Source organism: Grammomys surdaster, unplaced genomic scaffold (assembly GCF_004785775.1).
Source record: "Grammomys surdaster isolate TR1022 unplaced genomic scaffold, NIH_TR_1.0 126158, whole genome shotgun sequence".
Taxonomy (NCBI): domain Eukaryota; kingdom Metazoa; phylum Chordata; class Mammalia; order Rodentia; family Muridae; genus Grammomys; species Grammomys surdaster.
This window is the reverse complement of record NW_021620966.1, coordinates 9,584,493-9,612,036: the sequence shown is the minus strand read 5'-3', so window position 1 is coordinate 9,612,036 and position 27,544 is coordinate 9,584,493. Positions and strand designations below refer to the sequence as shown.

The 27,544-nt window shown below is 40.8% G+C and overlaps 1 protein-coding gene across 3 annotated transcripts in view; it reads left to right on the top strand.

The window, feature by feature from the left end:
* The first annotated feature begins 2,797 nt into the window (after positions 1-2,797).
* Positions 2,798-27,544, top strand: part of Slc35a3 (solute carrier family 35 member A3) — a 38,962-nt gene continuing 14,215 nt past the window's right edge. Inside the window, exons 1-4 of one of the 3 annotated variants that reach the window (XM_028757306.1) lie at positions 2,798-3,058; positions 13,832-14,036; positions 20,128-20,282; positions 20,367-20,489. In XM_028757306.1, coding sequence (XP_028613139.1) covers positions 13,850-14,036; positions 20,128-20,282; positions 20,367-20,489 — 465 coding nt within the window. In that variant the 5' untranslated portion in view covers positions 2,798-3,058; positions 13,832-13,849. Of the gene's footprint in view, positions 3,059-3,084; positions 3,139-8,142; positions 8,182-13,831; positions 14,037-20,127; positions 20,283-20,366; positions 20,490-27,544 lie in introns of those variants that run through there. The other 2 variants (XM_028757304.1, XM_028757305.1) reach the window with 2 other exon arrangements.

Sequence of the window (27,544 nt, the reverse complement as noted above, 5' to 3'; positions counted from 1 at the left end):
GTTCCTTCCTTCCTTCCTTCCTTCCTTCCTTCCTTCCTTCCTTCCTTCCTTTCTTTTTTTGAGAGAGAAAATTTCACTAAATTGCCCAGGTTAGCCTTGAACTCCTAGGCTCAAGTTATCCTCCTGCCTCCGATTCTCAAGCAGCTAGGACTACAGTTGTATTTCTATACCATACATGGCTCATTTCTTTACCTTAGGCCTTACATCAGGGTGTTATAGAGTTGACCCTCTATTTTCACTGCTTTAGGTAATTTTTTCAGTTTTATGTCTTCCAAGGTGCCAAAGCACATGCCACTACTTCGTTATTATAAATGCTTCCACTTCTATTTTTTTTCAATATCTTTAAAGTTTCCTGGGGCCTGGAGAGATGGCTCAGAGGTTAAGAGCAGTGGCTGCTCTTCCAGAGGTCCTGAGTTCAATTCCCAGCAACCACATGGTGGCCCACAACCATCTGTAATGGGACCTGATGCCCTCATCTGGCATGCAGGCATACATGCAGACAGAGCACTCATATACATAATAAAATAAAATTAAAAAAAATAAAGTTTCCTGAAAAATAAAAGGAAAAATGTTTCTTTTCTCTAACCTATGTATTTGTAGTGGTATCTGCCGAGGATTCCAGCAGTCAAGAGGCCAAGGTCAAGGTGAATCATAAGTTTATAACCAATCTGGGCTATATAGCAAGTTGCAGGGCAGCCTGGACTATATAAGGAAACCTTGCCTTCAAAACCAAAATAAAACAGCAACAGAACAGAATTTATGTTATAAGGTATATTTTCCTTTTCCTTTACAATCATACATTTACGGAGTATCAACTGTTTTCTAGGTATCTGTATACACACACACTGAAGGTACACACATACACACACACACACACACTTCACAATAGTGCCAAGGTGTAATTAGCATGAACAAGGCATATTAAGTATTGTGTTTTATATAAAAAAAAAAAAGCCAGGTATGGTGAGGTGGTGAGGTGTGGGAGGGGTGCTCAGCAGGTCCATGCTGAGGCATCCCCTTCCCCTGAGGTACCAGCCTTATTATGACAGATATGGTATAGATTAGAGTTTATTTAGGGACATGAGAAGGAGAGTAGAGACGAAGAGACGGGGGTGGGGGTGGGGGGAGGGAGGGGGGAGGAGGAAAGGGGAGAGAAGGGGGGGGGTCGGAGAGAGAAAAAGGCAGTGAGAGTAAGAGAGGGAGGAGGGGCCAAACAGCCCCTTTTATATCAAGCCAGGTCTACCTGGAGACAGCCAGGTAACTGTTGAGCAGAACTTAGAAGGAAGGACAACATTAAGTTTCTTTTTTAAAAAAAAAAAAAAAAATGGAGAAAGAGCTCAGTGGGAAGTACATGAGGTACAAAGGCCTGAGTAAATTTTCAGTCATTTTGAGGGTGTTGGTAGGGAGGAGAAAGGGGAAAGGAAAGAAAGCAGATTGACTGCTCAAGCTTTTGACCCTAGTTCAGAAAGGCTGAGACAGGATGGCTGCCAAGAGATCGACACCTTCAATGCCAGCTTGGAGCCAGCCTGAGCTACAAACGTGAGACTCTGTCTTTAAAAAAAAAAAAAAAAAAAAAAAAAAGTAAGAAGTATTGTGTTTATTACTTTCTTTTTGCTGCCGCAACAAAATGCCTGAGAAAACAACTTAGGAAGGAGGACTTATTTGGGTTCGAGGTTTCAGATGCTTTGGTTCATGGTCACGTGGTTGCATTGCTTCTGAGCCTTTGGTTAGAATTTATGTACGGGGTCAGTTATTTACAAAAAACCACACAGGCTGCTAAGAAAACCGGAGGAAAGGCCAGGGTAAGACACATCCTCAGTGACCCACTTTTTCCAAATAGGTCTGTTCTACAATTTACAGCATCTCCCAATAATACCTTCTAAGATTTAATACATCAGTGGCTTAAGTCAGAGGCTTCACTATCCATTCACTTCCCCCAACACCAAAGCCATTAGCTGGCAACCATACCTTTACCGTGTGATGAATCTTTGGGGGACATTTTAGATTCGGACCCTAGCAAATATCAAGATCTAATTTACATTCCATCATTCAGAAGTCTTCTGAAGTCCGGATTACACAAAAAAATTTAAAACGAGAGGTATCGTATGCTAACAGTCTCTAATTTTATTTTTCTCTGATGTTTTCTAACGATGCTTCCCTAAGGCGAGGTTTTAATCCCTTGCAACGTGAAGAAGCGTAAGCTGAATTGTAGAAGCATTGTGTTAACAGGGAAGGGATAAATCTGCTGTATCCGATGATCAAACTGGACCCAGAATATTACATTTCAGCCTGTCCACCGCCAGCAATGACTACAGTGGTTGGGAGCTTTTCGAAATACATTAGAAGACTGAAATGTAATATTCATGAGAGTCTTGCAGACAAGAAGAGGTAAATCGCTCTCTTTCTCTCTGTACCTTTCCCCTGTTTAGTGACACTAAGCCCATTTTGCGTTCCTGACACTCTTCCAGGTCTATCAGGGTGGGGACAGGGGTCATTCCTAACCGAACCAGCTGGCGCCTAGACTAAGGTTGGTAACCTGCACCACCGATAATCTTGTTTTCAACTCACTGGTGGTCATTTTCAGGAGCCAAGATCCGCCTCCGGGTTCTCTATCAGAGTTCTTTGGCCCAAAGGACTTTGCCCTTCCTTAAGCGACGGATCATTCTGCCACTTTCTGCCGCAGGACTGTGGGGGAGAGACACCTTCCTATCACACTCTCCGGCGACCGTGAGACCATCACGGGAGCTGCGCGAGGAGCAGCCCCGGTGAGGTCGCCTTAGGGACGCGGCTGGCAAGCGCGAAGCTGGGGCCGCCAGAGCCAAACAGGGAACGGCGTTTGCCGGGGCCAAGGCGGAAGCCGGATCCTTTGGCGGACCGGACCGCGGGAACCCGGAAACGCCTGGGCCTCACTGAGGCGGTACAGGCGACAGAGCCGGCGGGAGCCGGCAGCGCTGCGGGTCAGCGGTTGCGGCGGAGCCGGCGGGCTCGGAAGCCTGGGTCGCCCGGCGTCCCGGAGCCCGGGGCTCCACTGCGGGCAGCTGGCCGAGCCGCACGGCGGGTGAGCGGAGGGCACTGGCAGGGCGCTGGCGGGACGCCGAGGCCGGAGGCTGCGGGCTGGAATGGCGTGGGGCGGTTAAGGTACAAGATGCCTGGGCCACCCGGACCGCAGCGACGGGCTGCTGCACTCGTTCATGGGGAGCAGATGAATGGGCGCCTTGTACCTCCGGCCTGGACGTGCTGGAACGTTCTGGGTGGAGGAGGAAAAGATCCTGAGGGGAGGGGTGTGGCAGGCATACTGCCTGCAAGCTCCGGTGGCGGGCCAAGTGCCTTGGGGGCCAGGCTGGCGGCCAGTCTGTCCGTGATCTTCTCTGGAGCTCCGGCCCAGCCTGTGACCCTGGGGTAGGGATGAGTCTGCTCGGCGAGGACTGTGTGCTCAAGAAGCTGCAGGGACTTGAAGAGATGGAAAGGGTGCCCGTGGTAAGGCTAGAGCGAAGGCGATGGTTGTCTGAAACCATGTGAGGCTCCCATCAGTGTGTGTGGCGAGAGGTTGTAGGGGTTCTAAGTATTGAAGAGTGGAGGAGCTCAGTGAACATTTTATTTAAGCGAACTCGAGTTTCTGCTAGTTCAAATTAATTAAGGGATTTAAAATGAAGAAATGGGCCTTAACTGTAGCGAGGCACTTATATTTTCTTTACTTTGAGGAGCGTGTCCTTTATTATATTCTATTAAATGCAATATTTGAAGATGGCACCAGAGTTGAGTCTTTGTAGGCACTTCACTTACTTTTGTAGTTACAGGTGATTGGTTGTTTCTCACGTCTTAATTGAGTTGCTACTAACTCAAGTTTGTTTGCTTTCAAATGAATGACTTCTACGTTTACGTTCCTGATTAACTTCCCTCCCTTTAAATTTTTTCCTACTGTATTACCCCTATTTTCTGGCCGCTTTCAGATGCACCGTACCAATAACTTCCAAACCGCACTTGCTGCTTTCTAGTCACTCCGCTTTGCAATTACGCCTGGCCTGATAGTGCGCGCACGCGCAAGAGCCCTTCTCTTCTCTGTCTCCCAATCTCCTGGTTCTCTTCATCCACCCCCACCCCCACTCCTGCCCCCCCACTTCACTGTGTGTGGCTGTGCTGGGAAATGAACCCCGTGGGAATATTGACGGAGCAATCTGTCACTGAGCTGTAACTTTAGTTCTTTGTAATCGCTTTTTAAAGCTGGAGATTTAATGCGCTTCTCTGTCAGTTCTCTCAGAAATATTCAGCGACTATTTACTTATTTAGAGGTTCTGGGGTGGAACATAGGGCATACTGAATGCTAGGTAAGTGCTTCGATACTGAGAACTACCCCTAACCAAGAATAAATTTTAAATAATTTAGGCAGCCATTAAAAACCCTTCAAAATTTAAACCACTCCACGATACAAATTAATGTAATCCTTTCATTCTTTTTAAAAAAGTTACTTTATCCAACATATTGAAATGTTTTTCAGAAAACCGTAGGATTTTTATTTTTATTCATTTATATTTATTTGTTTAATTTGAAATAGGGTTTCACATTATAGTCCTTGTACAGAAAGACTTGTCCAAAGGTATACCACCCAGAATCCTGAAAGCTGTAGAGCCCTTGAGAGAGACTTAATTCACAGAGAGATCATTCTTTCTGGAGGATTTAAATGCTAAGGCTTTTATCTATTGGCAAGCCTTTTGTAAATCCAACACAGAGCAAGTGCCTAATCTGACAGGTGCTGCTGGTGAGGCAATACAGGGAAATACAACACTGAAAAGAACTCTCTACTATCTTACCTAACCAAGGATACATCACAGTCACTTATCTTAATCAGGGTTTGTTTGGTTAGTTTGATTTTGTTTGTTTCCTTTGAGATGGTTATCTTCTGAATGGCTGGTAAACAGTTTTGGGCTATCAACTAGAGAAACTGATTAACATTGTATCTTCAAAAACCATTGGCCATTAATGTGCTCTTTCAAAGATAAGCACAGAGTGTAGGGGAAGGGTAAGTTGCTAGAAGATTGCAGGATAGTTTAGTGGTAACACACATACCTAGCCTACCGCAAGTCCCAGAACTGCCAGGGAAATGGGGAGAAACAATCCCTTCTCTATGTGTAGATGTACATATCTTACAGGACTCAGAATACTGTCCTCTCCTAGTGACGTTTCCTGAGACTTCCAGGAAAGATTTTTTTTTTTAAAGAGCCAAATATTTGTTCAAAAAATACACGAAACAATGAATGATTTGAGATAGGCTGCAGTTTATGACCGGAAATTTAGCTTAAGGCCAGATTGTGAAGGGCTCTGTATCCTCCATTTGGAAGAGGTGTCAGTTGAATTTTACAAACAAGGAAGGAATATGATTAAATTTATATTTTCTTAAGATACCTGCTGTATGGAGGGCAAGTTAAGGTGGGAAGAGTCTGAGCCTATCTGTATCAGTTAGCCGTCAGTGTGATGAAGGACTTGGATAAGCATAATTAATGTAATTTATATTTTACTGAGTTTAAACACATCAGGTTATAGTGTATCTAAACTTCAGAGACTGGAAGATTATCTATGTGGTGGGAGAGGTCATTTTGCCTACATGTATGTCTGTGCAGCTATTTTCTTCATCTAAAATGTGTTTTTGTTTTATTGAGATATATTAACAAATAGAAATTGTATATGCAAGGTATACAATGTAATGATTTTATATATATCAGATAATTTCCTTAATGTATCCACCATTGTACATGGCTATCATTTGTATGCATTGGAGGAGTGCTACTCTTGAGAGTTACTCTCAGCAAATTTCAAAGAAAAGATATAAGCAGAGAAGTGTCTTTTCTGTGGATTCCAAGGCTTCTCTGTCTGGGCAGACTTTGTTAAATTCATAGCAGCAGAAGTGTGTACATCTACTGAGTAGGTAGGCAAGAAATCCAGGGATGGGAATGATCCTCAACCCTGACAACCCTTCGGCTAACCCGCCTTCAGCTGTCTTCAGTGTGGTGCTCTCTCAATGGCACTTTGACAAAGACTTATTGATTTGGCTGCAAAGAAGACTCAGTGGTTAAGAGCACTCACTGCTTTTGCAGAGGATTCAGTTTTGGTCTCCACCACCCACATAACAGCTCAAAACGGTCTGTAACTTGAGTTACAGGAGGTTATACCTCTTCTGACCTCCACACTTCTGCATTCACGTGGTGCATTGGCATACACTCAGGTATACACATAAAGAAAATTTAAAAAGTAAAATAAAATTTTACTCAAAACAAAACAAGCTTTTCATTGCTGTACCTGAACTTCACACCCTTTTTACTGCTCTCTGTCTGGAGATCCTGTCTCTCTCACAGTAAGGGAGAACCAGGCACATTTCAGCTGGTATTAATGAAACTACCAGAGCCATCCAGCTGGGAAGTAGAAGCTAAGGAGTGTGCCCTGTTTTAGAACTTGTTAACTGTCCCCAAGTGCATCGCCTGGGGAAATAGGGAAAATAAGTGCTGTAGGACTGAAGTATACCTGTCTTTTCCCCCCACTTCTTTGAGACAGGGTTCCTCTGTGTAACTCTGACTACCTGTGTAGTCAGATAGCCCCAACTGTCCTGGAACTTACTTTGTAGACCAGGCTCGCCTCAAAGTCAGACGGAGATCCCCCTGCTTCTCCTGGGATTAATGGCATGTGTCATGACTGCCTGGCATTTTTAATGTGAAAAATAAATAAAAGCAACAAAGAAGAGAGCTTCTGTGTATAGCCTGCCACCTAAAAGAAGACCACATTGCATCTAGTCCCTGGATGGCCACATCTATCTTTGGCCTCATGGAAAGCATGTGGCCACTTGCATCCCAGTTCACATTGGTCCTGTAGAGCAGTTCTATCAAGGGTCTAGGAGTAAAGATGGCGCTGAAGGGCACTCCTGGCGGCAAGGCTTGTGCTTGAGGCAGAGGCAGGCAGGTCTCTGAGTTCAGGGTCAGCTTGGTCTACAAAGTGAGTTCTAGGATAGCCAAGGCTACACAGACAAATACTGTCACAAACAAACAGTGTTCTTCATTGTGGTATATACTAGATCCCCATATATCCTCTTATGCCCACTTTTTTGAGTTGGTGTCTCACTATGAAGCTGTGAGAGGCCTGAAATTAGCTACATAGACCTGGCTGGCCTTGAACTTGTGATCCTCCTGCCTCTGTTTGCCAAATGCTAGGATATAGGTATGCACACTTGGTGTAGCTTAATATTCTTAATTTCTTTTTGTTGTTTGTTTGTTGAGTTTGGGTCTCATGCAGCCTAGGCTGGCCTCAAATTCACTCCACAGCAGAGAAGGCCTTGGACTCTTCTTGATCCTCCTGTGTCCACTGCCCAGATGTTGGGATTATAGACTTGTATCGTCATTCCTGGCTTCAAGATTCTGAATTTCATCTGCATTTGAACATAGAAAGGGTACTCTTTCCATAACCTTCACCAAGTAACAAAGCAAGTATATGTTCCACAGACCAGAATGTGGTATTTTGGGAAGTATTCAGCTTAGTACAATTTTTAAGGCATTTTGATGTACTGAGATGCAGAGATTATAAAAGTATGCAGAATATCATCCTGAGATCCTGTAAGGTTTTAAATTTAATTTGCATTTTATTTTGGCTTCTCATATGATCAGACTGGATTTGTTTCTCAGAAATGCCAAGTTTGCTAAATGAAGTGTGGTTTTGTTCCAGGGCAGTGGTAGAAACTTCTTATTCTATTTGGCTCTTGGGCTGTGAATTTGGGGCCTTGATGTCATTCTTTTTTTTTTTTTTGGTTTTTCAAGACAGGGTTTCTCTGTGTAGCCCTGGCTGTCCTGGAACTCACTCTGTAGACCAGGCTGGCCTTGAACTCAGAAATCTGCCTGCCTCTACCTCTCAAGTGCTGGGATTAAAGGTGTGCGCCACCACTGCCCAGCTCCTTGATGTCATTCTTTCTCCCGAGTTTTGTAGCTACTTAGAAGCTACTAGCAAAAGCTCTGGACTCCCATTGCCAATACATTGGGTGGTGAGCCAGCCCTTCATCACACAACCTTCGTTGCAGGTGACTGTTGAGCAAGATGTAGAGAATGTTTACTACACATGGCACCATGACACATGACACCATTAATCTGGTGACATTGGAGAATTAATTCCAGATTCATGTCATTATGATTTTCTTACTCTGGGTAAGAGGTAAGACCACATTTGATCTCAATAACTGTACCAATTAGAGCTCAATTAGGAAAGCAGAATCCTTCAGGGTTGTGGAAAAAGAAGGCATGTAGAATAGCAACAAGTAAAGTAAAGGTGAAAGAAGAAAGTATTGGGGAATTGGTTGAAAACCTGCTGAGTAGCCCTCATGACACAGATGTGGACTGGATAAGTCAGAGCTTCCCAAGAAGTCTAGGAAGTCAGCCATGTCTGCATCTTACTTCCAGAGTAGGACTGTGCAATAAAGCTGGTGGGAAATTATGGAGCTCTGTCATCTCAATCAAGAGTCTGATGGAGGCTGAGGCCACTGCTACTTAGTTGGGGAAAAGGGCTGACCTAGAGCAAGACTGAAGAGTACTGGAACCTGCCAGTACCCGTGTCATCCTCAATGCGATAAACAAGCTTAAATTACATTTGTTTACTTGTTGATTTATTTAGTGTGTCTGGAGTTCACGTTATGGCACATATTTGGAAGTCTGGACAGCTTGTGGGAGTTGGTTCTCCCTCTACAATGTGAGGTTCCAGGGATTGAACACAGGGTGTCAAGCTTAGTGGCAAATACTACCCACTCAGCCGTCTCCTAACTCCCTTCCTACATTTAACCCTGACAGTCTTCAGTTAATAAGTCTTCTCTTAATTTACGTGTGCCTTCTGAATCTTGTGCATGCTTAGTGTTTACATGATCATAACACAGAACCATTCACGAAAAGGCTTTGGAGCTTTTCTAAGTTGACATAGCTTCCCTTTTTCCTTTCTGCCCTATGGGTTTTTTCCTGTCATAGATGTTCATATACAATTTTCATTTTCATTCATTCTTTTCTTTCTCTCTCTCTCCTCCCCCCTCTTCTCCCCCTTCTGTATCTTGAAATGTTTAGTGTATCTTCTTTGCTGAAGACTAAGGCCCCTACAGAAACAGATGGTTTAGATTGTTTTGATTTTTACTGTGTACCCAATGCTAACAACAGTGCTGACCATACTAAGTGTGACTTGCATATCTGATGACAGCTAAATCTTGTTTATATTTGTCGTCTTAGTTTTTAATTTTTCATAGTGGTTGGTGTTTCTTGCTACCATCTGGCTTCTATATTATGTTCTGATCTTTGGAGAATGTCTTTAACTCTTGTCTTTAGTGGTGGGAAATGACCACAGGGGGGAAATGATAGCACCGCATAGTACAGAGCAGGAAATGGATGTGTGCATTTCAGCGCTGTGTGACCACACAATGGCAGGGTAAAGCTTCTCTTATTGGGCCACATCATTGTTTTCCCTATCACTGAATACTGAGCAAATCTTACCTACAAATTGGCATAAAATAGATTTTATATTTGTATAGCTGAAGAAATATTTGAGCATTTGATTTTGCTCAATTGTAATAATGGAACGTCTGTTGTCCATGAATGAACAAGTTAAAAATTGACAGAGCTGTAACTTGTACCAGTGATGGCATCTTGTTTAAACAGACATGAAGCACCTTGAGGAAGAAAGGGCAATGAGAAACAGTGAAAGGTGTTTAACTTGGAATATACTAGGAACTTGTAGGCACCAAAATGTCGGCTGAGGATGTGGCTTACTGGAGGAGTTTTTGACTAGTATGTGCAAGCCTTAGTAAATCACTGGAAGTAAGTCTGCAGCCATATGGATTTTCAGATTTGTCTATAAGGGTATACCTATAAAGATGAATATACATGATTGGTGTATGGTAGTTTTTGGTTTTGTTTTGGGCCAGGGTGTCTCTTATGTAGTTCTGGGCATCTTGAAACTTGCTATGTAGAATAAGCTGTCTTTAGACTCATAGACATCCTACCACCACTGCCTCCTGTGTGCTGGGATTAAAGGCATGTGTCATCGTGTCTGGCAGCATATGGTATTTTGAGTATTTCAGAAATTAATATATATCTGTAATTCAACTAACATCTAATCACAGTAATCCTCATTAATTAAGGGAAAGGTGGTCATCAGTAATAATGTACAGTAATGATGTATATGCATTGTGGCATGCATGTGTGTATGCATGCATTTATGTGTGTTTGCAGTGCTGGGGATTAACCCACAGCTTACTATTATTTAACACTTGAAATAACTTAGAATTGCTTGTCACATCTTTATAAAACAGGATCTTTGGGTCCTAAAGGAACCACTTTAATGAAAATAAAGGACATAGTTACTATATATTTAAATTGTAGGTTCTGCTATATTTATAGGAGTTTTTTGTTGTTGTTGTTTTTGTTGTTGTTTTGGTTTTTTGAGACAGTCTGTAGCCCTGACTGGCCTGAGAGAGATCTGCTTGCCTGCCTCTGGAGTGCTGGGATCAAAGGCATGCATCATCATGCCTGGCCTTTCAGATATTTGAAAACCCATTGTTTCTTTTCTTTGTATTCCTATGGATGCAACCCAGGGTCTCACGTAAACATAGTGGGCAAGCGCCCTATTCTTAGCTATGTCTCTATCCCTCTGTTTTGTTTTGAGTTTTCTCTTTTTCCAAAGACTCTTAAATAATTACTGAGAATCTCTTGGAATTTGAAAAAAGAGTTGTAATTTTTTTGTCTGTTGTTCAAAATGTAAAAGTAAATTATGATCAAGCCATCATCTGAACTCATTGAATCTCAGGGAGTGGAATATAGATTGATTAATTTTTGTGGTATGTTTTCCCTCAAAGAAATTTAAATATAATAAACTCAACTTTAAAAATATTAAATGCACTCAGCAATTCAGATGAAATATGGCAGTTAGTAAGCAAGTGCAAGATTTATTGATGAGGGCTGGGAGTGTAACTCAATGATAAGAACTTGCCTAGGATATGTCAAGATCTGAGTTTGATCCTCGTTACATAGACAAGGGAAAGGGAGGGCTCTGTAAGAGGCTCTAACCAAACCTAGAATCAATTCCTATCCATAGGACATAAAGGACTTCGAGAGGTGGGAACTACATGATTGCTATTTACATCAGTGTGGTTTAAAAGCAAGAGACCAAAGCACTAAGAAGCCCTTTGAAAACGTGTATACAGATGTGTGTATGTTTGGTAATGGAAAAGCAAAATTGTGAAAGTACATGCTGGCTTAGAAAGTTATTTGTTTACTTATTGAGATGGAGTCTAACTATGTAACCCTGGGTGGCCTGGGACGCAGTTATGTAAACCAGCTGTCCCTGAGTTTGTGGTGATCTTCTGCAACTGACCACCAAGTGCTGGGATTACATGCATGCACCACCATGCCTGGCCAGAAACTGACCTTTACATTTTTGTTTGCTAATAAATTGGAACATTGTCGTTAAAATAGATGTATTAATGATCTTGGTAGCACAGGATAAACACACAGCTGACTTCCTTGACCATATTTGAAATCACTCTTTGATATTTTGGGGAGTTGCTGACAACTTTCTGTGTAGAGAGAAGAAAAGGCAGCGTAGTGTCCTGGCATTTTACAGTACTGTGTACTATGAGCCAGGAAAGATGTTTAACTAAATGAGCTGCTATTTCTAATATCTAATTATGTGATCTTGAACAAGTTGTCAGACTTTATTATTCACCATTTTGTTCATTTTTAAAATGAAGAGCAATTAACTTAGATTCTAAAGTATGAACTACCACTAATGATCTTGTTGTAGTTCACATTAGGACTTTCTTTGCTATTAAGAGTTTTCAGAAGTGAGGCAGATGGTTAATAAAGAAGTCTATGTGTTTGCTCCTGTGAGGTGTGGTAAAGAAGTATATGCTTAACTTTTGTCTCTGAAATTCAAATAAAATGCCTCCAATAATATCTCCAGTGATTTATGTATGTGCATTTAGTGGTAAATATGTGTTTTTCATCATTAAAATTTTTATCCTTATAATGTGGCATTGTTTATGTTTAGAATATATTTAGATGTAGGTAGAGATTGCCAAATTTCCTAAATATCATTTTTGTCTTCAGGAATAGTTTTTTTTTTTTTTTTTTAGCCCTGGAGAGATGGTTCAGTGGTTAAGACACTGGCTGCTCTTGAAAGGACCTGGGCTCAGGCACCCACATGGTAGCTTACAGTAGTTTGTAATTCTGGTTCCAGAGGATACAGTACTGTCTTCTGGCCTCGGCAGGCATTGCATTTACATGGTACACAGATATACATGCAGGGAAAACACCCACACACAAAATACTAAAATACTAATGTCAAATATTTTAAAGGGCTAGAAAGATGGCCTAGTTGTCAAGAGCACTTACTGTTCTTGAAAAAGACCTGGGTTCAGTTCCTGGCACACACATGCTGGCTCACAGCCAACCTAATTGCAGTTACAGGGAATTCCATACCCTTTTCTGACTTCCATGGATACCAGGAACACACATGGTGCACATACATATATATATATATGCAAAACACTCATGCACCTAAAATAAATATAAATATTCATTTTAAGAGTAGGTTTCTATCTGTCATGGTGGCACATGGCTTTAAGCCCAGCACTCGAGAGTCAGGGGCAAACAAATCTCTGTTGAATTCAAGTCAGCCTGCTGTACATATCAAGTTCCAGGCCAGCCAGGGCTCTGTCTCAGAGAAAGAAAGACAAGGGGTGTAGTCTCTGTAAACATGGTACTTAGACTAGTGATTGCTGAATCTACTCAATCATGTACTATTTTAGTAGTTAGTAGTTGTGGGGTGGTCATTTATCTAGTGCTCTAAATAGCTTGGCTGTGAGTGTTCAGAAAAAAAAAGTACTATAAAAGTTCATACAGATTTGAAGAATTTGAGTGGAAGATGGAAGTCATGGAAAGAGAGTTCAGCAAAGACCACAGGAATAGAATATGCCTGGTGTTAATCCAAAGATACTCTAGCCTGAGCCAAGGCTACAGGAAACCCTGGTGGAGAATGCTGTCATTTTGTGTGGCCTTGACCACTAAGTTTTAAAGTGGGCTTAACTGATGTTTAATTTACTTACAATAAGATGTGCCTACTTTAACTGCCGTCCTGTGGTTTTTAATAAGTCAATATCATTATATAATTACTACTCAGAATAATTGTAATCACATAGAATTCTTTACTACGCCTTTGTAGTCACCTCTCAGTCCTAACTCGTCACACAGTCAGTCTTAAGTCTATCAACACAGATTAGTTTTGCTCCTTTTTAAAAGAATTCTATATAAACAGAATTATATAGCATATATTGTTTTCAAAAATTATGTTTCAGTGTGTTATGATATAATTTATTTTGTGTATGTGTGCATGCATGTGTGTATGTGTATTTGTGGGTACATGTGTGCTATGGTGTACATGTGGAGGTCAGAGAATTTTAGGACAGCTGTCTTTAGTTGTTTGCCTAGAGAAACTGAGTTCTCCTCGGCTGTTTTGTTGTTCTACATTGGTGGCAGTTCTAGACTATATGGTGCTGTAGCACTTGAATATAGAATACATAGGTAGGCAAGAGTATCCAAGATTTCAGTGCTCACCCATCCCTCAGACCTGAATCAGTTTTGCACTGTTTTCTTCAGCCTGAGTTTTCTGGCAGATGCCTATCTTTGGCTTGTTTTGTGTTGTTGACTTTTTTTTTTTTGTCTTGTAATTAGAAAGAGGATGCTTGTCTTGTTTGGAACCTCTGTCTCTTGTTGGATATTAGTTTCTGTAGTTTTTAATTTGATTAACTTGCCCTGTTTATTTTGTTTTTCAGACAAATGAAGAGAAAACAATGTCTGCCAACCTAAAATATCTTTCCTTGGGAATTTTGGTGTTTCAGACTACCAGTCTGGTTCTAACGATGCGTTATTCTAGGACTTTAAAAGAGGAGGGGCCTCGTTATTTGTCTTCTACAGCAGTGGTTGTGGCTGAATTTTTGAAGATAATGGCCTGCATCTTTTTAGTCTACAAAGACAGTAGTAGGTATCTAGGGTGTTTTTTCCTTTTAATTTATGTGATCAGTTTAATTTTTATATATGTAAATATAATTGTAATTATACATTTGATCATTTGCATTATTTAATTTCCCTAGACTTAACATTCCAATATTTTTGAAAAAAATTATTAAGACAGGGCTCAAGGGGATGGCCCAACTGGTAAAACACTCTCTGTGCAAGTGTGAAGACCTGAGTTTGGATCTTTAGCACCCACAAAAATGTCTGGGTATGGTATTGTGAGTTTGTCATTGGGAGGTGGAACTAGGAGGACCCCAGGAGCCTGCTGGCCTGCCAGTCTGGCTTCCTTGACAAGCTTGAGGTTTAGTGAGAGAACTTGTCTAAACTAAGGTGAAGAGCCACTTAGAAAGACAGCCAACATCAACTCATGTGCACACATACACATGCACACATAATTGTGTTAGTACCAATTTTGGTTTGTACTAAAACTATTATGTACAGTCTGTAACACAATCCATGCATAATTAGTACAATGAGTATGAATCCTAGTTGTATTTATACTTTATTAATTTGAGAAAAAGTAGACTCTCTAGTGCTTTGTTTGAATTATAAAGTCCATAATAACTCTCTTTACTGAAGACTTTTACTAGTTACACTGACTAATTCAACAGTGAGTCACTCATTTGGTACAGTTTAAAGATTTTCACTGGGATATAATGTATGAACTGCATAGTTGTTCTTTGGTTCTAGAGATTGAGCCTTGGGCTTTGCATATCCTAAGCATATGCACTTGCTCTACCACTGGGGTACATTCCAGCTTCAGCTTAGCCTTTTGCAGGCAGATTTTTATTTATTTTTAAAGATTTATGCCAGGCACTTGGGAGGCAGAGGCAGGCAGATTTCTTGAGTTCAAGGCCAGCCTGGTCTACAGAGTGAGTTCCAGGACAGCCAAAGCTATGCAGAGAAACCCTGTCTCAAACAAACAAACAAACAAAAGATTTATTTATTTTATGTATATGAGTACACTGTAGCTCTCTTCAGACTCACCAGAAGAGGACATCAGATCTCATTACAGATGGTAGTGAACCACCATGTGGCTGCTGGGAATTGAACTCAGGTCCTCTGGAAGAGCAGTCAGTACTCTTAACCACTGAGCCACCTCTCTCCAGTCCTCAGGCAGATTTTTAGAGTATGCAATTGTGAGTTTTGTTTTTCTTTCTTGAGATAGTGCCTTATTCTGTCATTTAAGCTGGCTATAAATTCTTGATCATTCTATATTAGCCTTCTATGGTGCTAGCTTACAATTGATTGTTACCTGACTTTAATTTTTAAGTTGTGATAATGTGTGTGCAAGTGGGTGTGCATGTGTACATGAGATTTTGTTATTGTAACAATGCATTTTTATATTTACAATATTGGATAGCTATCACTGTTGCCAGAGCTTTCTCAATACAACTGAGCAGAAATTCTATATGACTATTAAGTAGTAACTCCTTATTCACCTTTCTTCCAGTTCTTAGTTACCTCTGACTTAGATTCTGCTTCTCAATTTACCTATTCTACATATTTCATATAAGGTGGATTATGTAATGTTCATTCTCTTATATTTGGCTTAGCTCACTAGCATAATATTTTCAAAGCTTATGTGTCAAATTTTATATATAAATTTATTTATTTATTTACTTATTTATTTATTTACTTATTTATTTATTTTTGAGACAGGGTTTCTCTGTGTAGCCCTGGCTGTCCTGGAACTCACTCTGTAGACCAGGCTGGCCTCGAACTCAGAAATCCGCCTGCCTCTGCCTCTCAAGTGCTGGGATTAAAGGCGCTCACCACCACCGCCCGGCCTGTTTTTTATATATTATATAGTATACGATATATACTTTTTTCTTAATCATGTGTTGGTAGCCACTGATTATTTCTACCTTTTGGCTACCATGAACCATGTTAGAAGAAACAATGGTTAATGCTGCAATAGCTGTCCAAGTATATGTTGGCGTTTTTGCATTCATTTGGATGGAGGCTATGTGTTTATATCCCTTCCCACCACCAAAGCACAATTGCTGGGTCATTGTCATCTGGTTGTTCTTCATATACATCTTTTTTAAAAGAAATGTATTGCACATAAGTATGTTCTGGGTGTGCATGTACCATGGTATGTGTGTGTAGGTCAAAGGACAATTTGTGGGAATCTGTTCTGTTCTTTTCACTATGTGAGTCTCTGGGATTAAATGCAGGTTATCAGGTTTGGTGGCAAGTGCCATTACCCAGTGAGACATCTTGCAAGTCCTCTTTGTTTACTTTTTAAGGAATTATCAAACTTTTCCACCATTCTGTTTTATTTTATTAATTTTTCATCACATTTTATTTATTTATTGTGAGAGGGAGGTATGAGTATGTGCCATTGTGTAAGTGTAGAGGTCAGAGGACTACATGGAGGAATCAGTTCTCTCTTGTGCCATACGGATCCTGGAGCTTGAACTCAGATTGTCAGGCTTGACAGCTAGCGCCTTCACCACACCTACCCTACCTACTGGATCATTTTTTTTTTTTTTTTTTTTTTTTTGGTTTTTCAAGACAGGGTTTCTCTGTATAGCCCAGGCTGTCCTGGAACTCACTCTGTAGACCAGGCTGGCCTCGAACTCAGAAATCTGCTTGCCTCTGCCTCCCAAGTCCTACTGGATCATCTTGCCAACCTCCACTTTATAGGTTTTGCTAGCAGTGTATGAAATTTCTATTTTCTCACCATGTTTTTTTTTCCTGTCTATCATATTTTCTGTCTCTCTGTCTCTCTCTCTCTCTCTCTCTCTCTGTGTGTGTGTGTGTGTGTGTGTGTTCAGATCTACAGCTTCATGTATACCAGACAAATGGCTGTAATCTGAGTTGTGCCCTAGACTCTGCCCACCCTTCATTATAGCCATTTTAGGTATGAAGAGGTACTTCATTGTGGTTTTGACTTGCATGCCTCTAATCATTAATAATGGTAAACATTTGATAATGACTTGACTAGTACATTATATATGTGAAGGTCAGGAAAGAGGGTAGATACAGTTTTAAGAATGATTTGTAGGTTTTTAGATTAAATTGTTGTTTGTATAAATATGACAGTAAAAGATACAGGGAAGATATTTTTGGGGATAAATCAAATGATTTCCTTTTGATTCATGTTAAGTTGAAAATACCTATGAAGCACTTAAAGCCAAGGACAAGACCAGGTAATATGTACACTAGAGGAAAAGAAGACTGAAAAATACCCTGGCTCATTCCCAGCACTCAGAGGCCCCATTCAGAAGGTGTCATCAATGAGAGGACTATAAATGAGCTACCAGCAGGACGTGACAGTGTCAGGAAAGCAGAGAGGTTACTTTTTTTGCTAAGGTCTAGATATTACAAGTATCTACTGCACTTAACCCTGGAGCCAGGAAACCTCTAACAAGAATAGTTGCATTATGTCTAGATGTGGTAAAACCAGCTTTCAGTGAGCTTAAGCATGACTAGGTATCTGTACACAGTATACCAAGATGAATTCCAGGGCTGAGAAAGTTGTTTAGTTGGTACTTAATAGTTAAGTTTCAGGGGCTGAAGAGATGGCTCAGGGGTTGATACTGACTCTTCTTACAGAGGTCCAGAGTTCAATTCCCAGCACTCAAATGGCAGCTTACAACTGCCTATAGCTCCAGTTCCAGAGGATTTGCTGCTGTATTCTGGCCTCCATGGATACAGGCACACAGATAGTTCAGAAATAAGCATGCAGGCAAAACACTACTACATATGAAGTAAAATAAAGAGCATTGTGTAAAGCTGTGCCAGGTGGAACACATCTGTAATTCTCGAACTTAGGAGTTGCAGCAGCAAGACCAGAGGTTCAAGGTCATTCTTGACTACATAGCAACTCTGAAGGAAGCTACGTGAGATCTTGTCACAAAAGCACAAACCAATTTCATGTGGCAGAAATGTTGACATTTTAATTAAAGCCAAGCTGAGCAAAGTGGCACATGCCTATAGCTCTAGTACTTGAGAGTTTCGGGTACTTTGGAGACTGAAGTGAGAGAATTTGTATGTCCATGGCCAACCTAGGCTATGTTTTGATCTCCAGACTAGCATGGGCTACATAATAAGACTTGCTTCAACAAACCAAACCAAACTGAAAATCAGTGTGACCTTGGTACTGTGAATGATTTCAAACAACTATAAAAACAAACTAAGGCATAAGTGGAGGGAGCTTTAGGGGAGCAGGAATTTTTTTCATCTTAAACTGAAAAACTGTATCAAAGCAAGTGAAGAAACAAACCGTACACATAACCCGCAACAAGTACCTAGAATTACAGAGAACTACAGCACAGTAAGACAGAGACAAAGGGTCATTAGAAAAATATAGATGGGGTGGGGACAAAAGGGGAAGACATCTGAAATGTAAATAAACTATCCAATAAAAAAAAAAAAACTATTGATGGATAATTCTCAGAGGGGGAAACCTAACTGGCTGGTCTGGGGTGTATAGCTTAGAGGCAGGTGAAAAATACAGCTTTAACAAGCCAGCATATCTACATACAGAGAGCCCGTGTCCCCAAGCTGCTATGGAAGGTTTACATCTGGACTCCTGCTACTTGAGACAAGTTGAGCTGGAAGTTCACTTGTCTGTGGTTGTAGCAACGCCACTTCCTAGCTGCTTTGCCTTCTTTTAATGATTAATATGTTGACAATCAGCATGAGAGGCTGAAGAATGAATAAAATACAGAGTTTTATAAAGTTACTTACGAAAAAGAACACTTTTTTGATTGATTAATAATTTGAGCAATTCTGGGTGGATTTCAGGAAATCAAGTAGAGGAGAGGGAAGAAGGATTCTGGGAGCCAGAGGGGTCAAGAACACTACTAGAAAACCCACAGAATCAAGTAACCTGGGCCCAGAGATGCTTACAGAGACTAAATCAACAGTCAGGGAGCCTTCATGGTTCTGACCTAGGTCCTTTGCATATGTTTGTATAGCTTAGTCTTCTTGTGGGACTCCTAATGGGGTGTGGGAGTGGGGCTGGTTTTTGCGTCTTTTGTCCGCTTTTGGGTCCCTTTTCCTCCTGCTGCATTCCCTCATCCAGATGTAATATTAGGGGAGGTGTCTAGTCTGATTGCAGCTTGATATGCCATGTTTGGTTGATTTCCATGGAAGGCCTGTCCTTTTCTGAAAGGAAATGAGTCAAATGAGAAAGGGTAGAAAGGGTACTTGGGGGAGGGGAGAGGAAGGAGAGGAAACTGCAGCTGAGATATATGAGAGAAGAATAAATGTAAAAATTTAAAAATGTATTTGTATGTGTATTTGTACTTACAGTTGATCTTTTCTATCCCGTATTCTTATTATAGATACCCCCTGAAATTGGAGTAACAGGTGGTTGTGAGCTACCACGTAGGTTCTGGGAATAGAACCCTGGCCCCCTATAAGAGTACCCAGTACTCTTAACTGCTGGGCCTTCTCTCCAGCCCCTACAGAGTCAATCTTGTGCTTTTCCAGCACAAATTAGTATAGGGATAATGATGTCAATATGCTACTCTGTAATATTTAACATTTGAACAACTAGCATCAAAAGCATACTTTGTACTGAAAAGTATCCCAGTGTAGCTTGTTTTCCTGTTTTTAAAGATTTATTTTAACCACATATGGTGGTGCAGGCTTTTAATCCCAGCACTTGGGAGGCAGAGGGAGGTGGATGCCTAAGTTTGAGACCAGCCTGATCTACAGAGTGAGTTTCAGGACAGCCAGGGCTATACTAAGAAACATGTCTCTTTAAAAAAAAAAAAAAAGGATTTATTTTAAAACTTGGGGGGGGGGGAGAGAGGGAGGGAGGGAACCAAAGTGCGTGTGCTCACAGAGTTCAGATGTGTGAGATCCATATGAAGCTGGAGTTACAGGTGGTTTTGAGCCACCCAGTGTGGGTACTAGGAATCAAACTCTGATCCTTTGCAAGAGCAGTGCTTTCTCTTAGTTGCTGAGCCATCTCTCCTGCCCCCATTTTCTGTTTTTAAAGTGAGAAAACTTGAGTCCTATAAAGAAAGAAAGAGCTTATGATTTCTGCAAAGATACTTTACTAACTGATTGCCCCCCATTTTATTTCTTCTAGAGTGTAGTGTGAGAACACTGAATAGAGTACTGCATGATGAAATTCTTAATAAACCAATGGAAACACTGAAGCTTGCTATTCCGTCAGGGATATATACTCTCCAGAACAACTTACTCTATGTGGCACTGTCAAACTTAGACGCCGCCACTTACCAGGTGCCTAGATACAGTTCTAATAATTCTTTTAAAAAACAAATAAACAAAAAACCCAAACAATAATATTGCTGTTTTCTTTTTTAGGTTACATATCAGTTGAAAATACTTACAACAGCATTATTTTCTGTGTCTATGCTTGGTAAAAAATTAGGTGTGTACCAGTGGCTCTCCCTAGTAATTCTGATGGCAGGAGTTGCTTTTGTACAGGTAACTATTCAAGATAAGTATGCCTTTCATTTCTGTCACAGTTTGAAAACCTGATATATTTTGCATAGAGAATGTGGTTCCATTGCCTGTTCGAGCAAATAAGAACTGACATATTTTTTATGGCTCCATGTAAGCAAATGCTGCATTGAGAGTATGGGATGTGATGTAAGTGAATGAATACATGAATGAATTCTTCATAGTAAAGCACTGAGCAGTTAGATGATGGCACAGCTTACAAGCAGAGGGGTTGCTTTGGTCCTCAGTACCACACACACTAATGCACACACCAGAACACACACAAACACACACACATACACACACACATACACGAGTTGTGTTTTGTAGCCCTAGGTGGCCTGGAGCTTCCTCTGCAGATGCGTGTGTCCTCAAACTCTGGCACGTCTCCTGCCTCTACCTTCTGAGTGCTGACATTATAATCATGAGCCACTGTGTCTGCCTTTTTTTTTAACTTTATTCATATGTGTCTGTGTGGGTCTATGCATATATGTGTAGGGACCAGAAGAGGGCACTAGGTGTCCTGTGTCACTCTCTGTCAATTACTCTAAGGCACGGGCTCTCCCTGGACCCAGGTTTATATTTTCGTGGTTAGGGTGGAAGCCAGTGAGCCCGAGTGATCTTGCTATTTCTGCCTTCTGAGCTGGGGTTGTAGGTGTGCACAGGATGTACAGGCTGGCACATGGCTTTTCTGACCCACTGTGAGCCTCAGCATTGCACAGCAGACTGTCTAACCTGATGAGCTGCCTCTGCAGCTGTTTCAGTCACTTATTATTGTTTTCTTTCTTTTTTTTCTTTATTTTTATTTATTCTTTTAAAATGTTAATCAAAGGCTTTATAAGTTCAGTAATGCTCAATAACAAGATAACCATACAATCAGAAGTGTAACCCAATACCCAACCTAGATATACCAACTATCTTTGACTGGCACAGACAGTCTCCATGTTCTCCTCCCTCCCCTTTCTTTCTCATCTCCTAGCTCCTCCTCTTCTCCTTACTCCTGCCACCATTGCTCCTCCTACATATCACCCTTCCTGTAAAGATAAAACTTTTCTCTCAAAATACAATTAGAGCATAACTATAACAATTTGTATCAGTAAGGTACAAGAAAGACCTAATACCCAGTCCATTATTTTGTTGACAAACCTGAACCTCTGTCATCTCTCCTAACTAAAAGACTTAGTACAGAACCTGGCTTTTTTCTTGGCTTTAGAATGAATGTCAGCTGAAAACCATCCTCTCAAGTCTTTTCTCTCAAGGTAAATAGCCGGGATTGGCTATGAGACTATAAGTCTTCAACCCCATCAGAAATCCAGAATGACTGAATTAACTGAAATTATGGGAAGCACAAAGCATAGCTTCTAAAACACAGCCAATTTATAGAGTCTGCTGAACACCTGGACAGTCCCTATACTACAAAACGTTGGAGCATCCGATCTTCAGCCTTCTGGCCCAGGATCATCTGACAGACCTAGTGATGCAGAATTATTAAGGGCTGATTACTCTGTCGTGGCAGATATAATCAGTTGTCTATTCTGCAAGTGTGTCCTTTTCAGGACAGTAATTTGTTGTAGATGAAAAGAGGGCATTCTTGTGTAGTGGCTGTCTCAACCACAACTGGAGTAACTCTAAAGACACTCAATTTCTTCTTAGAATCTAAGACAGGCAGCTGTCAGGAGCAGATAGGTCTCTAATCAAAATGAACCTTAATGCAGAAATGTTTGTAATGTCAATTCTGTGGACTTTTGACGTTTTGAAAACCAACTATCCATGTATGGCAATCTGGACTGTTGTCTGTTAACTCCTCTCAGCTATTTCTAAATAAAATATAGAAAACACCCTAACAATAAACTCAGAGCCATGAATTTGCTATAGGCCCTTAACTCACAGGTTAACCATCTCAAATCAGTTAAAAAAGTTAAAGAAGGACTGGGCCTAAGCCTTATATTCCTAAATGTGTTATATAGGCACAATGCCTATGAGAGTAACAATATTAATCTCACTTCTGTATCAATAAGAAACTCGCACCAATGAAAACCTTAAATTTGAAGTCAAAGCAAATTTTGTACCATTTAAGAAATTATAACTTCAGCTTAATAACGATTATACAGATTTCTACCAATATGTTATGGCTATGCAATAAATCCTAGCTATTCCTCCCTGTTCCAACAAAACCACTGCTTTTTCCCTAGAAAGACAGCCCAGTATTAACCACCTCAGTCCCCAAGCCCAGGGAATAGGGGCACTGACTCTTCATTAACTTCTTCAAGCTGGTTATGGGCATTGAGATATTAGAAGAGGGGTGGGAGGAAGAGTAAATTGATAAGCCTCTGAGGTCTGTGTCTTCACTGCATTCAGCTGAAATTCCAGGACATCAGAAGTTCGAGCGGGTCTTCTCAGCTTTTTCGATGAGTAGATACACCAAGGCTGTGTATTCTGCAATATACAATTCTCAAAACAAATTTTAGTATCAAGATACTTTTTTGTTTGAATTCTGGAATCTAGTCTTCTGGTGGCCTGTCTCTATCATATCTAATCCATATTATTCTGGGAGTTTCTTTGAGGGTGTGCTCTCACCATCCTCAACACTGGGGAATCCAAACTATTGGGTACCAAGGCCCTCCACTTCCACTGAAGCCTGACAAGGCCACCCTCAACTACCTATACAGGTGGAGCCATGAGTACCTCCCTTTGTGTTCTCCGGCTGGAGGTTTTTGTTTTTTTTTAATTTTTATTTTTTGGTTTCTCGAGACAAGGTTTCTCTATGTAGCCCTGGCTGTCCTGGAACTCACTCTATATACCAGGCTGGCCTCGAACTCAGAGATCCACCTGCCTCTGCCTCCCAAGTGCTGGGATTAAAGGCATGTGCCACCACCGCCCGGCATGGGTGGAGGTTTTAGAATGGCTACTCCAGCTTGTTTCTTAGGACCATTTGCTTGAAAAATTGTTTTCCAGCCATTTACTCTAAGGTAGTGTCTGACTTTGTCACTGAGGTGGGATTCCTGTATGCAGCAAAATGCTGGGTCCTGTTTACGTATCCAGTCCGTTAGCCTATGTGTTTTTATTGGGGAATTGAGTGCATTGGTGTTAAGAGACATTAAGGAACAGTGATTGTTGCTTCCTGTTATTTTTGTTATTAGAGGTGGAATTATCTTTGTATGGCTATCTTTTGGATTTGTTGTAAGAGGATTACTTTCTTGCTCTGTCTAGGGTATAATTTCCCTCCTTGTATTGGAGTTTTCCCGCTAATATCCTTTGTAATGCTGGGTTTGTGGAAAGATATTGTGTAAATTTGGTTTTGTCATGGAATATCTTGGTTTCTCCATCTATGGTAATTGAGAGTTTTGCCAAGGCTGGCATTTGTGTTCTTTTAGGGTCTGTATGACGTCAGTCCAGGATCTTCTGCTTTTATAGTCTCTGGTGAGAAGTCTGGTGTAATTCTTATAGGTCTGCCTTTATATGTTACTTGGCCTTTTTCCTTTACTGCTTTTAATATTCTTTCTTTGTTTTGTGCATTTGGTATTTTGATTATTATGTGACGGAAGGAATTTCTTTTCTGGTCTGGTCTATTTGGCGTTCTGTAGGCTTCTTGTATGTTTATGGGCTTCTCCTTCTTTAGGTTAGGGAAGTTTTCTTCTATAATTTTGTTGAAAATATTTATTGACCCTTTAAGTTGGGAATCTTCACTCTCATCTATACCTATTATCCTTAGGTTTGGTCTTCTCATTGTGTCCTGGATTTCCTGTATGTTTTGTGTTAAGAACTTTTTGCATTTTGCGTTTTCTTTGACAGCTGTGTCAATATTTTCTATGGTATCTTCTGGACCTGAGATTCTCTCTTCTATCTCTAGTATTCTGTTGGTGATGCTTGCATGGATGACTCCTGATTTCTTTTTTAGGTTTTCTATCTCCAGGGTAGTCTCCCTTTGTGCTTTCTTTAATGTTTCTACTTCCATTTTTATGTCCTGGATGGATTTGTTCAATTCCTTCACCTGTTTGGTTGTGTTCTCTTGTAATTCTTTAAGGGATTTTTGTGTTTCCTCTTTAAGGACTTCTACCTGTTTACCTGTGTTCTCCTCAAATTCTTTGAGAGTGTTATTTATGTCCTTTTTTTGGGAGGGGGTTGGTTTTTTGAGACATTGTTTCTCTGTGTAGTCCTGGCTGTCCTGGAACTCAGCCTGTAGACCAGACCAGGCTGGCCGGGAACTCAGAAATCCGCCTGCCTCTGCCTCCCAAGTGCTGGGATTAAAGGCATGTGCCATCACTCCCTGGCCTATTTATGTCCTTCTTAAAGTCCTCTGTCATCATCATTAGAAGTGATTTTAAATCTGAATCTTGCTTTCCTGGTGATATGGGGAATTCAGGACTTTCTAGTGTGGGAGAACTAGGTTCTAATGATGCCAAGTACCCTGGGTTGCTGATGCTTATGTTTTTGAGCTTGCCTTTCACCATCTGGATCTCCTTAGTGCTACCTGCCCTGTCTCTGACTGGAGCCTGTCTTTCCTACTATCTTGATTGTTTCAGAAATGTGTGAGAAGGTGTTACTACTAGGGTTAGAGCTTGGGCCCAGACCGGAAGGAACCAGTGCTCTGGGCCAGGAGTGAATTCCTGGGTCCTAGTGTGTCCCAGTTACTCCCTGCTTGGGGTGGGCGTTGCTGTCTCCTTACCTAAGATGCTGCCCGAGTCAGAGCTCCTGGAAGGCCCGCTTCCTCTGGGTTTTGTGAGATTGGGTGCAGAGCAGCTGCCCGGGATCTGCTTAGTGCTAGGGCACAGACCAGAAGGACAATTGTTTTCTTTCAAAGTCTTTCTGGTTTGTTTTTGTTTTTGCTTTTTTGCCTAGAGGGAGGTTTCATTTTATTTATTTATTTTATTTAAAGGGTATTTTATTGTCTTTTATTTATTTATTTTATTTGTTAAAGATTTATTTATTTATGTATTCACCATTCTCTCTTCAGACACACCAGAAGAGGGCATCAGATCCCATTGCAGATGGTTGTGAACCACTATGTGGTTGCTGGGAATTGAACTCAGGACTTCTAGAAGAAAGAGCAGTGCTCTTAACTGCTGAACCATCTCTCCAGCCCATCTTTGATTTTTTTACCATTGGCTTTATGACCTAAAGTGTAATCTACTTTCGAGAAAACTCCATAATATCTAAGAATCTGTACTCCTTGCTGTAATGCTCTTAATGGCTGTGCTGTCTTTCCTGCAGCTTTATCTTGTTTTTTTTCAGAGATCTCACCATGTAGCAGATCTGACCATGCAGCTTTGAGCTCACCAGCCTCTGCTTCAGCCCTGAGAGTGCCGGGCTTGTAGGTTTGAACCACTACTTGTGGTAGCCAAGTCAATCCTGAGCAAACCCAGCAATGTTAGTCATGCCTGGTGGCTCACACTTAGAGTCCTAGCACTGAAGACATTGAGGCAGAGAGAGAGAGAGAGAGAGAGAGAGAGAGGGAGGGAGGGAGGGAGGGAGGGAGGGAGGGAAGGAACAACCCAACAAAATAAGACATAGCACAGTGAAACTCAGCCTTAAGAGCCAAAGCAACCAATTAACAAACAAAACAGCACATAAAAGAAATAAGCTTAAGTTTTATGAGAACAGTGGGACCTCTGAGATCATTAGTGATGCTGTGGTCCCCCTTACCGTCTACCATCTTTATTGATAACTGTTTTTTCTAACAAGAACTTATGAATGATTCCTTATCTTTATTCTTCATGGAGTCATTGCCTCCCACTTTTGTGTTCCTTTTTTATTTTGTGTATGTTTATGTGTATGGGTGTGTGCTTGGTAGCCACATAAGATAGTGGCTACACTATTTGCAGAGACATATTTACTCCTCACAGAAAGCATATTGAGTACGTATATAGTAGAGAGCCAAGGGAGAAAGGGGACAGTTTTAAGAGTCAAGGACTTAGTCGTTAGTATCGTGTTGCTGCAGTGAAGACAAATTGAATAGGAAGTGACCCCTTTTCATTGTTAAAAGGTGTTTAAGCTTGTATGGTAGCAAACACCTATAATCCCCTCACTTGGAAGGCTGAGGCAGGAAGATTGCTATGAGCTAAAGCTAGCCTGGACTATGTAATATACCCCCTCCCACATAGCAAAAAACTAACATTGAAAAGTCTCTGGTAACTATGTAAAGTATGATTTCTACACTACTGAAGGTAAAGAGAGATAAATTTAGATATAGTAAGGATAGATAGATGACTTCAATGCCTAACTCTTAACAGTAGGTAGGTAATTAACAACAGTGATCGACAGACTTAAACTAACATACTTATCTGAAAGAGATACACAGTATTCTATCTAAAAGTAAGGAGTACAGATTCATAGATATCTTGAAATTTTCTCCAAAATAGATTGCAGTTTAGATCATAAAACAAAGTGGTGGCGCATGCCTTTAATCTCAGCACTTGGGAGGCAGAGGCAGGTGAATTTCTGAGTTCGAGGCCAACCTGGTCTACAGAGTGAGTTCCAGGACAGCCAGGGCTATACAGAGAAACCCTGTCTTGAAAAACAAAAACAAACAAACAAAAAAAAGATCATAAAACAAACATTAAAAACTGAAAGACAAAGAATTAAAAAAACAAAAAGCGCAACTTTATTTTTTTTCTAAAGATTTATTTATTTATTATGTATACAATGCTCTGTCTGCATGTATGCCTGAATACCAGAAGAGGGCACCAGCTCTCTTTATAGATGGTTGTGAGCCACCATGTGGTTACTGGGAATTGAACTCAGGACCTCTGAAAGAGCAGACGGTGCTCTTAACCTCTGAGCCATCTCTCCAGCCCAAAACCCAACTTTAAATAAATAAAAAAATAAATCTTCCCTCTAGGTCAAAACCACAAAAACCAACAATAACAACAATAAAACAAAAAACAAAACTAGTATGTTAGTAAAATAGCTGGGGATATGTCAGTTACTGCTAGTTAGAAACATATAATTTATATGAAAGCAAAAAAAGACCCTGATAACCAAGTCAATCCTGAGCAAAAATAGCAATGCTAGCCATGCCTGGTGGCTCACACTTAGAGTCC